Source organism: Mangifera indica, chromosome 12 (genome assembly GCF_011075055.1).
Source record: "Mangifera indica cultivar Alphonso chromosome 12, CATAS_Mindica_2.1, whole genome shotgun sequence".
NCBI lineage: Eukaryota > Viridiplantae > Streptophyta > Magnoliopsida > Sapindales > Anacardiaceae > Mangifera > Mangifera indica.
Genome location: NC_058148.1, coordinates 6,826,014 through 6,837,478, shown reverse-complemented (window position 1 = coordinate 6,837,478; position 11,465 = coordinate 6,826,014). Strand labels below are relative to the sequence as shown.

Genomic DNA, 11,465 nt, shown 5'->3' with positions numbered 1-11,465 from the left:
CGCATCAAGCATGAAACCCACTCTCTTTCTCATTCTCTTCATTTCTTCTTTGTTCAAAGTATCTGAAATCATGGCCATGCCCGGCGGTTTGCGGGAGTCCTGTGGCGCCGAGAACAGCGTCGAAATCGAAGAGCTTGGCCGTTATGCCGTCCAAGAACACAACAAGAAACAGGTTTTCCTTTTTTTTTTAAATTTTTTATTTGATTATTTTTGTGCTGTTTATGAAATTTAGAAAAGAAAAGTTAAATCACTGGAAATTGCCAAAATTTAAGGTTTAGAAATAACCAAATGGAAGTTTCTTAAATGACTATGCAGGGGCGGAGCCGGAAATTTTATTCTGTGGGGCCACAATGTAATCTTCTAATGAATACACAATGCTGTAGGAAGTTACAGATATAGGATGTAAATCAATAAATTTCTATATAAAAAGCAATAATTCTTGTGGCACCCCATAATTGTATGTAGCTCTGCAAGTGTGATTATTATGTCAATATTTGCCGCATTAGCTGATCAAGTTTCATGTATTTGACGAGTTTTCTGGCGAAAATTAATGGTGAAAATGTAGCTTGTTTTTTATGTTTAATGTTGAAAGTTTTGGCTGATTTGGGTTTTTTGATGTCGGGCTGAAGAATAAGGTGCTCGAGTTTGCGAGAGTGGTGAAGGCACAAGAACAGGTGGTGGCTGGTACTTTGCATCATCTAACTATTGAAGCTATTGAAGCCGGGAAGAAGAAACTCTATGAAGCAAAAGTTTGGGTGAAGCCATGGATGAATTTCAAAGATTTGCAGGAATTTAAGCACGTTGGCGATTCCCCTCCAGCTTTTACCTCTTCTGATCTAGGTTGTAAGAAAGGTGATTCACTTCTACTCACCCAATTTATGCAGTCATTTTTGTTGGGAAATTTTAGTACTAACAAATTAGGGAATTTTCAACAAAGCTTGCATTTTCTTGGTTAATTAATTGGAATGGTCAAATGCTTTCTAGAAGGTTTCTATTTTTCTCTTGCTGACATTGTGCTTTTTAATTCAGAGGCCATGGCCCTGGATGGCAAGGCATGTTAACAAAGATTGATAGTATTTTTTTAAGTTGGTTGATTGCGGTCAATAGGTTTTCAAGACAGGTTCTATTTGCTCATTCTGACTTGTTGTTTGTTAATTAGATGGCCATGGCCCTGGATGGCAAGACGTGCCAACTCATGATCCTGTGGTTCAGGATGCAGCTAATCATGCTGTTCAAACCATTCAGCAAAGGTCCAATTCCCTCTTCCCTTATGTAGTCCAGGAGATTGTTCATGCAAAAGCTGAGGTGAATACTTAATTCTTTATGGTTTTCTGTTGAATCTGTCTGGTATTTTATGCAGAATTAGGAAATTTAAGAAAGTTACTATTGCTGTTGTTGTTATTCTTATTGTTGAAAAGATATCATTTTTTCAAAGTTTCAAGTACTAATGGTGGTCCATCTGCATATTTAAATTCACAGGTCATAGAAGATTTTGCAAAATTTAACATGCTTCTGAAAGTGAAGAGGGGAGACAAGGAGGAGAAGTTCAAGGTGGAGGTACACAAGAAGACTGAGGGAACCTTCCAGCTCAATCAAATGGAACAAGATCACTCTTGAAGCTTTAACTTTGCGTTTGACCCCATAATATGATACATCCTTTTCTCTGGGTCGGAATTTCTGTTTATATGCTGCTGATGCTATGTTACTATCTTATGTTTCATAAATTCTGTTCTCTGTATTAACTTTCTAAATGTGTTGCTACAAACAACATATAGTGATGAATGGTGATAAAAACATAGTTATTTGTATTTACCGATGCATGATGCATGATATGAATTGTAAAATATGATATAATACATATAAAAAATAATATGTATTATTGAATGTATTGAATTAATACAATGCAGTATACATATTATATAATATGATGTATATTACTAATATGAATTAATATATTTAAAAAAATGATGATATAATAAAATATATATGAAAAATCTTAAATTTTAAAGAGTAATATTTTTTAAAATAATAAAGTATTAATAAGATTTTTTTTATTTTTTAAAAACTGTAAAAAATTAAATTTTTGATATACAATATAATACATAATTCGGTTGCCATGAATAAAAGATCTTAAAAGTTCTATGTAATTATCTTCTCCATGGTACCTGGAACTAGAGCAAAGTTTCAGATTGAGCAACCAACCAGACTGCAGTACTTAAATTTGTTTGTCTACTAAACATCTTGTGTTAGAAGGGTAAGCAAGACAATGATAAGAAGAAATTTCAAGGCCCTTCGCTAAATTATGCTTGTGCAGTAAAAGCAAAGGCAACGCTAATTTCCTAATGCCATGAAGTTGAACAAAGCACTAAACGATTCACTACCAAGACTACTACTAATACTACCTACTACTAAGGCTGCCATATTCTGCCTACATTACATAGTTGAAATGACAGACTAAGTGTGATCCAATTGTCAAGCAAATGTGGTTAAAATGCACATCATGGTGAAGAACACGATAGAAACAAAGAATAATGCATTCAAGCCCTTCGAGGGAGAACCATAATAGGCATATTTTCATTCTCCATCAAGTAGGCCATACTCATGCTTGCAGCTATCTTTTGTTTTCTCTTCTGTTTGTCCACTACTCATTAGTCTGATCTCGATGACTATCCTTCTCGAGATCCCCACTCCATAATTTATTACCCTTCATCATAATCTTCATCGTCGTCATCCAACCTTCTACCAAGGTCTGCAAGTTGAAGAGGGTCAATGGCCATTCTGTCCATATCTGAGAGTGACCAACCTGGAATATCTTCATGTTTAGTCTCCTCAGAAGGTCCTGCTGAGGAGGTATTAGCTGGGGCTGAGGCTGGGGCCGGGGCCGGAGCCGGGGCTGGGGCTGGGGCTGGGGCTGGGGCAGAGACTGAAGCAGGAGCAGGAGCTGGGGCGGGAACAGGAGCTGGGGTTGGTTCTGGTAGTGGTACAACTGCAGCCTTTGTGTCCATATTGTCATCTAAGTCTGCGTTCAGATCAAAATTCCGAGCAGTTGCATTAGCACCATCACTGCCTGTAATATTTTCCTTCATTGACTGCTTTGATTCAGAAGCAGTATCCACTACCATTACAGAGTTTGAATTATCTTTGATGCCAGGCTCCACGGCTATGGAAGGTTCTGAATCCATCTCACGATGAGAAGACTCTCTTTCCAAATGGCGAGCACCTCGTCCCCGGCCTCTTCCTCGACCCCGTCCCCTCCCTCTGCCACTACCACTGCCACTGACATGACCCATCTCATGCTGTCAAGAGTATAAAGTAAATTAGTCCCATTCCTTGATGCCTAGAGAAGCTAAACACATTGGGTGCTCATACTTAATCAAGTTTATCTCTACATTCTAGATAAAAACACAAGTAGATCACACTTTTACAAGTTCATCTTTACATTCTTGAAATCAGATTTATTCACCATAAAAGTTCAAGCATAATTTATATCAGGTATAAAAGAGACTGATTTTATTCTTAGAAGATGAAATTGAGCTAAAGTTGAATTTCTCTGCTCACATAATGATGCTATGTGATCTACGGAAAATGGCAGAGGAAGAAAATAGAACAATAAAAGCAGAAAATCTAAGTAGATAAATAGCGCCTACCTCTAGCTTGTTCTTGTATGAGTTAAAATGAAGTTAATTTAACATACTACGACAGGAAGACAAATATTTTATTCTGGTTGTTCAATAAAATATTTAAGGATCTCACCATCTTGCTCCTTTTTGATTCTTCGTCACTGTCATTGCATTCATCACTGGCAGCTTTCCTGGAAGAGCATATCCATGAGTAATTCAGCAGTCGCAACAAAGGGGAAAACTTAAAGAAACCACTGTTTTCTAACCTTCTCTTCGTGATAGATCGATCCTCACCAGCAGTTTCAGAATGACCATGACCATAGTCAGGAACTCTACTAACGATATCCCTCAGAAAATCAAACACATTATAGCTCTGTACACAATGTTTTCTGCAAATTAGGACAGTTATGTCAGATCAAATGACATGATGAGGAGCATGTAAACCCAGACAAATGTTCTCAAAGAACAGTCTGAAAAGAATAATTTAGAACAATTTGCAATGCTCTGAAATTATGAGACCAAAATAAGTTTAAAATTAGAAAGAATGATTCACTTGATGCTACAAAACATTGCTAAAATGCTGCCTCCAATTGCTCAAGGTGAACAAGTCAATTCATGCCTCAGCCATGATACCAAATGTGCGTTTTCACTTATCAATCTGTTAGACCCCCAATTGTGAATGTCTACAAGAACTGTAGGGCTAAGAACAAGGGAGAATTGCATGCTTGTGAGGCACAAACAGTGGGCCATGTAAGAAGGTGATGGAAAATGGGTGCAAGAGGGGACCATGAGTGGCAGTATAAAAAGGAGCTTAAAGGAGAGGAAAAGGGGAGAGGATTGTTTTTCTGGAAATTTTAGGCAGCTCTGGCTGATTGAAAGAGAGTGTCTAGCCTCTTGAAAGCTAGACAATGTTAAGGAGAGAATTTGGCCTCTTGAAAGCAGGAACTGTGAGTGTTTTATATTTCATCCTTATTGTTCTTTGTAAATTCAGTAACTTCCAATACATATTACAACTCCTTTCTTCATTTCCTTGTCATTTTCTTGATTTCCTTTGGTCAGGAATTGGAATATTGTTGAGGCACCTAATACAATCATAAAGTTCGTTGCTCCGAGAGAGCCACCCTCCAATAAAGATTAACTTTTTAGAATTCTTAAAATATCATTATATTTCATTAATGAACTCTAAATGTTACAATTTTAATATGAGCACCTAATAATAATATCTATAATCTTTATAATTCTAAATTGTTTTAAATGTTGTCATTTATGAGCTTCACAAACAAATAAAAATAAATTATATTTGATTCAACTCTTAACTCATGAAAATCATAGATGATAAAAGTTGCCACAAATTATAACTGTTAAGTGTTGGGCTAGGATAACTTATATAGTTGACTTTCAATTTATCTTCCCCTGAATTGTATCGACGATCTTTATTGGGTCTTCATTAGGTGCTCATCTTAATTTGTCGTTTAGATTTCAATGATAACAAGGAAAGACTTCATAAGGTTAATTTTCCAGTGAGTGTGGTAATCACAAAGTAACCGACTCCATTCTTATCCTGTAAGAACTTAACATTTGGTATCAGAACTCAAACATGGGCCATAGCATTTATCAAGCTATCCCCTGCACACTCTTGTTGGCCGACAAGAGTCTGAAGAAAATGACCAAATTGTTCAATAAACTGATTGTCAATATATATTAACTGAGAGTTCAATTCATCAAAAAAGAGTAACGGAATTTTGGTTGTTCAAATCAATGCAAGTATTAGCTATGAGCCAGTCCTAACTCCAAACTCTACTTTGTTCACATAGTGTCCAACCTTGAATCCAAATTTAGTGTTGTCATGACAAGCTCCAAATGTGCCCAAACCCATATCAGAGCCATCATGAGTTACACCAAACCTAACAAAGCCTTTAGTGATTTTGTCTTTTCATTAAAAGAGCTGATTCAACCAAAAATATCATGGACAATTCTTGATTCATCTCTGGGAACAAAGATGGCTTCAAGGGAGAAGGAATGTAACATGTTCACAAAGATCATTAATGAAGAAGTTAGACTAGTGAACCATCAAAGGTTTGTTAGGAGTTAGAGTCTCGAAGAAGGAATTGTGTTAGTATACAATATTTTTTATATAAAATTATCTTTATTTGAATTGTATTTCCCTGTTGGGTGATTATCTAAAACTTTGTACTTAAGAGTTCAATAACTAAATAGAAATTATAGTTTTAGAATCACAAGAGATTAGTCTTTCACAGGAGAACGGTTCCCTCAAAGCAAGCATCTATCCTCAAACTTTCGCAAAATGAGCTCCATTTATGTGTGGGCCTACTAGGCAATTTTGAGACAATTTTTCAAGAACTTATAAAGAAGACTGTAAAAACTTTTTTTCTTTGGTTATAACTATAAAAAAACCTTCCTAAGGTAAACCAAAAAAAAAAAAAGGGGAAAAATAGTGGAAGAATTTAATATTGTATGATTGAATCCATGTTCTAATAGACTATATCACAATAAAAAGTAATGCTTTTGAATAAGATTAGATAAATAGGAGAACTACGAGGATGGAATCAGTTTTTTAGATAGTCTTGACCTGACTCATGACTACATGCAGTTTACCTTTTAATTGAGATCAGCACTTAATTAAAGCATTAGGCTACCAAGCCTTACACAAGTTAACTTTTGTGTATTGTACACTAATAGGAGCCTTAGTATCATAAGCAATCAAAACCCTGAATAAAGGACAACTAGCAAGCAAGAAAATAAAAGCAAATAAGCAGTCTAATCCTACTTTATAAATCGTTTACATTTCTAGCTAGAATAAGAAAATAATAAAGCAAGAGAGAGGTACCACTTACAAATGCAGTGCACTCATTGTCTTTGCCCCTCTTTGTAGTGTTATTTCATATGTGCGATCACATAGGTCTTGCAAAAATAATTCCAATGCTTTTGCTACAAAAACACCCCAAAATATTATATGTAAGAAGAAAACCATATAAAAAATCCATAATTATAGATACTCACAAACTAGTACAGGTACTGCCAATGCTATCTTCCCCACATCTTCATCAGCTTGCATTATCTTTTTAATCCGAGCCTAGAAGAAAATTATGCTCTTTTTAGACAATTACCAACCATTGAAATACAGGTATTGTCAAAAAGAATTATATCCAAAGATAAACAAACATTTTCAAATTTTATTATCTACCTTTTTAACTGAAAAATTAGTCATTAAATACCGTCTCTGACCTTTTGGTGCATTACAATGCACATAACCCAACTCTACACAATTAAGATTTAAGTATCACACAAATAGGCCAATAGCACGACACTAGTTGGTGTTGCGTTATATATATATATATATATATATATATATATATATATATATATATATATATATATATATATATGTATGTATGAAACCAGGAAACACGTTTGGATATTATGTGTTACACCATTAGCACAACAATGATATCAATGATCATAAGGTCAGAAATAATTATATCCGTGTGTATACATGTGAGCATAAATGTATGTGCGTTATGTGTATGTGTGTGTGAAAGAGAGAGAAGACATCAACAAGCACACAACCCATTTGATGGTAAAAAGAAAATTTAATAAGGTCCTCTGATCCTCTCAAAAGCCCAATCATTCCTTTCCACACAGCAAATTAGAAAGACCAAAGAATGAAATAGCTAGATATAAAAAAGCAAAGTCATCCAAAGAACCATATAAACTTCTCAGAAAATTGATTTTTACTCATGAAAAGGTCTCTCATTCTCTTAAGGTTCTGAGATTCATTTCTACACACTGAAAATCAAGCTAATAGAATCCCCAAACTACCTCTCTGTCCTAGTCACCACAAAGCTGTGTGAACTTGACAACATCACAATTCCAAAGAACCCTTTGTACTCCAAATAAAGAGCCATTACAATTCCAAAGCTTTCAAACAATCATGCAAGGAAACAAATGTTCAATGATTGCCTCACTAAACTAATACAAATAACAACAGCTCACAACAATCCTTCCCTCTGAACTAAATTCTTGGCGGTAGAAACTTCTGGCAAACAGCTGTCCAAAGAGAACAAACTGACTTTGTTCTACTGAAGATTTCCAAGCTCCTTCTAAGGGAACATATATCATCTGGACAATCAAGCAATTTGTAATAAGAACTTACCACGAGTTTCTTGAACTAAGGAACTTACCACGAGTTTCTTACCTCAAATTTCTTCACCCAATTTTTAACCACCTTATCTAATATTCATCATTCTCCATAATTTTTTCATGACTTAGCGAAACCACAAAGGCAACCACAACTTAGAATTTCCCTACATATTAATACTACCTATCATACTGCTCAGATCATTCATTCAACATATGTTATTACCAGACATGTGAAACTTAAAAAAAAAAAAAAACTAATATAGCAATAACTACTTAACATTGATGTAACAACAAAAATATTTCCAATTCCAACAACACAACATAATCTCGTGTTGCCAAAATGCAGACTAACAACAGGAACACACAATATAGCTACCCAGAGATAGATGCTTCAATCTCCGAAAGAAAGATGCTCAAACTTTTTTAAGACCAAAACATCATATGTTTCTAAGTTATGAAATGAATCCCATTATCAACCATCCCAAGAAATCCCCAAAACTTAAATACCCAGCCACCAACTGATTTCAGTACTAAATCACTTCACCTAAAGAAACGAACGCCAAAAACTAGAAAATCCCATCCCCAGACACGCTCAAACCACCACTGAGACAAACATAATACAGATCATAGATCTCGATAAAAGAAGCCAAAACATGAAAAGAACAACAACTGCCTTTCGGTATAATTCTCAATTCCATAGAGCACACGTCTCAAACTGTCAAACAACAGACAACCCATATCATAATTCAACATAAATCTCTCAGAATTCAAACAGCCAGCACCTATCTAAGCAAATCAGCCAGTCCCGAAATTAGGTCAAAACATGACCCCCAAAATCACAAATCGGTAAATTGGAAACTGAAGCACCCAAAACTAACTTACTTTCAAGAACGAAGCACGACCTAGTTCATATATTCACACAAATATTCGAAAAATGAAAAACCAATCAAATGAATATCAGTAAAATTAAAGATCCAAAATTATCAATTAATAAATTAAGTTCAAGATACCCACCAAATAAATGAAAATTTTCAAATTAAAGGAGGAGAAAGAGAAAAAACTCACAGCTGGGAATCGGGTATCGAGCTTCTTCCTCATAGTGTGCGTTAAATTTGGAACATTAAAAAGAAAATATAAATTAAATAATAAAAATAAGCGAAACTACAAGAAAAGGGATCGAATTCAATCAAAAACAAAACAGAATTTTATAAACTATCGAAGAAAATCTAGTACACAAAACCCATCTCAGATCTGATATTACTTTTGTTTAATTTCCAGGAAAAAAAAAAACAGCGGCTTGTTTCAACGAAATGTCCGTCCGTACACCTTTGACCATAAAAAAAATAAAAAATTATTAAAAGTTAGTGGGATAATAAAGTTACAGCGGGCAGAGTAAATATTTATCCACCAATGGCACGCGTGCTTTATAACCCTTCAAATCTTTTTTTTTTTTTTCTTAATTAATCTATTGAAGTGAGGCCATGCATATAATTAAAGGCGAACTATTTCTACCCAAGTTTTGATGCAATCCCTAGGCACATCTATAAAATTAAAAAAAGCCTGAATTCTCAAGTTTTCATCTTTTATTTTTTATAATATCAAATACTCACTCATAAACAGTTAAAATTAATAGTGATAAAAATAAAATTATTATTTTCTCTATAATATTAAAAATAAACTGAAATATAATCTCTTTTTGCCCCTCTAAACTTTAAAAACTAAGATTTCCCTCAACTTAAGTTTTAAAAAATGGTAGTTTTACCTTAGGGTTTCGTTTTGAAATCTCCGACTCCATTACCGGCGACCTCTCCCTCCCGAAGCATCCTCTCCTTCCGACAATCACTTTCTTCCCATTTGGACGTTCGATCAGTGTCAGAGAAGCTATAGAAGAAGAAGAACTTTGTCGGGCTTCGTCTTCGCCTTCGTCTTCCCCCACGAAGTTCTTCGTCTTTCACGGCTTCTCCGATACCGATTGAACATCCAAATGGGAGAAAAGAGACTATCAGAAGAAAATGATGCTTCTAGAGGGAGAGGTTGTCGACAATGGAGTCGAAGATTTTAAAACAAAACCTTAGGGTGAAACGACAATTTTTTAAAATTTAGGTTGGGCAAAATTTTTAGTTTTTAAAGTTTAGGGGGCAAAAAGAGATAAAATTTTAAGGGATTAGAGTTCCGTTAATTTTAACTGTTTATGAGTGGGTATTTGGTATTATCAAAGTTAATGAGGGAAAACTTGAGAATGCATCATACCTTGGGTGGGAAATAGTCTTTTGGCCATTTGAAAAATCCAAAGTATCACCTATGAGTCGATTGGAGTTAAAATTTTCTGTTAAAATAGGAATAAAATTGTTATTTTATTAATAATAGGCCAAAGGACTATTTCCCATACAAGGTATGTTTTTTTTACAAATTCCCACCCTGTTAACTTTGAAAAGCCCATTTACCTACCCATGGGCTATTAAAAAAAATTGCAGATTGACGGATTCAGGGGCAAAATTGTCATTTTATCTGTAATATTAAAAATAAACTTAAATTTAAATTATTTTTTACCCCCAAACCCTAAAAACTAATATTTTCCCCCAGCTAGGGGGGAAAATATAGTTTTTTAAAACTTGGGTTGGGGGGAAAGTGTTAGTTTTTCGGGTTTGAGGAGAAAAATGATATGATCAACAGACTCAGTTAAGTTTAATGGCCCATGGGTGGGTAAATGAGATTTTCAAAGTTAACGGGGGAATTTTGAGAATTCAGCATAGTTTGGGTGGGGAATAGTCCTTTGGCCTTAATAATATTAAAAAATAAAAAATTTATTATATTTCCCTTCAAGTTTTAAAAATTACTCTATCTAAAGTTTTCTAACTTTAAAAGTTACACTCCCCCTCCCAAACCTTAGGGTTTTTTTATTCTCTCTCTTAGTCATTATCTCCTACGTTGACGACCTCCCCTGTCCACCTTTTACTAGTGGCTAACATAGGGGAAACTATCTAGAGTAGACTTTTTTGTCGATAAAAAGATCTGGATATCTCTTGGTCACTCAATCTCTTCTTCTCCAACGAAGAGATCTACTTTAGATCACTTCTCTTGTTCTGACCACCAGTTTAGAGTAGAGAAAGGAAGTCGTCGGCGCTAGAGATGGTGGTTGAAGGGGTGAAGAAAAAATTTGGGGGCGAAATGTGACTTTTCAAAGTTAGAAAACTTTAGGCAGATATGAAATTGTTAATTTTTAAAACTTAAAGAAAAAATATAATAAATGTATATTTTTTTAATATTATTAGTAAAATAATAATTTTACCCGTATTTTCAATAGAAAAATTTACCAATAGTTGGCTTATGGGTGGGACTTGGAATTTTCCAAATTCCGTAGATGTGACTTTGAGAATGCATCAAAACTTAGGTGAGAAATAGTCCTTTGGCCGAATTGAAAAGAGTAAATCACATTTTTCCACCCAAGGGTTGGTCTAAAAAACACTTTCCAATCTTTAGTTTGCATAAATAACATTTTATCACCCAAGTTCGAACTCTATTAAAAAAAAAAACTAATTGCATAAGGGTAAACTAGTAATTTTAATATCTATTAATTTTAAAAATAAAAACAACAAATTTTTATTAGATCTAAATGTTTCAAATATAACAATTTAACTCTTAAAAAATATTATTGCATTTTATTCAATTTTTTAAGGGTGTAAC

General features: G+C 34.4%; 2 protein-coding genes across 4 annotated transcripts; one reads left to right on the top strand and one right to left on the bottom strand.

The window, feature by feature from the left end:
- On the top strand, positions 1-1,808 carry LOC123192365 (cysteine proteinase inhibitor 12-like). Its single transcript, XM_044604894.1, has 4 exons — positions 1-172; positions 630-852; positions 1,160-1,305; positions 1,480-1,808. Exons 1-4 carry the CDS (start codon positions 11-13, stop codon positions 1,615-1,617), a joined length of 669 nt encoding a protein of 222 aa, XP_044460829.1. The 5' UTR covers positions 1-10; the 3' UTR covers positions 1,618-1,808.
- Positions 1,809-2,189: 381 nt separating this feature from the next.
- On the bottom strand, positions 2,190-9,161 carry LOC123193359 (dr1-associated corepressor homolog). 3 transcript variants are annotated; one of them, XM_044606293.1, is made up of 6 exons: positions 8,847-9,160; positions 6,642-6,714; positions 6,476-6,569; positions 3,887-4,009; positions 3,754-3,811; positions 2,190-3,296 (listed from the first exon to the last, which is right to left on the bottom strand). In XM_044606293.1, the coding sequence occupies exons 1-6, from the start codon at positions 8,877-8,879 to the stop codon at positions 2,700-2,702; spliced, it is 978 nt and encodes a 325-aa protein (XP_044462228.1). In that variant the 5' UTR covers positions 8,880-9,160; the 3' UTR covers positions 2,190-2,699. The 3 variants fall into 3 exon arrangements, with proteins under 3 accessions (XP_044462228.1, XP_044462229.1, XP_044462230.1); XM_044606294.1 differs by lacking the exon at positions 8,847-9,160 and adding an exon at positions 6,826-6,864; XM_044606295.1 differs by lacking the exon at positions 6,642-6,714 and having other exon boundaries at positions 8,847-9,161.
- Between the last annotated feature and the right edge of the window lie 2,304 nt (positions 9,162-11,465).

What these genes read in the sequence shown, in the direction of transcription:
- LOC123192365 (XM_044604894.1), top strand. Translation starts at nt 11, where the DNA reads ATGAAACCCACTCTCTTTCTCATTCTCTTCATTTCTTCTTTGTTCAAA. An exon ending in AAGAACACAACAAGAAACAG is followed by an intron (nt 173 to 629) that starts GTTTTCCTTTTT and finishes GTCGGGCTGAAG; the next exon opens with AATAAGGTGCTCGAGTTTGC. An exon ending in TTGTTCATGCAAAAGCTGAG is followed by an intron (nt 1,306 to 1,479) that starts GTGAATACTTAA and finishes TTAAATTCACAG; the next exon opens with GTCATAGAAGATTTTGCAAA.
- LOC123193359 (XM_044606293.1), bottom strand. Translation starts at nt 8,879, where the DNA reads ATGAGGAAGAAGCTCGATACCCGATTCCCAGCT. An exon ending in TCGATACCCGATTCCCAGCT is followed by an intron (nt 6,715 to 8,846) that starts GTGAGTTTTTTC and finishes ATTTTCTTCTAG; the next exon opens with GCTCGGATTAAAAAGATAAT. An exon ending in CGATCTATCACGAAGAGAAG is followed by an intron (nt 3,812 to 3,886) that starts GTTAGAAAACAG and finishes ATGCTCTTCCAG; the next exon opens with GAAAGCTGCCAGTGATGAAT.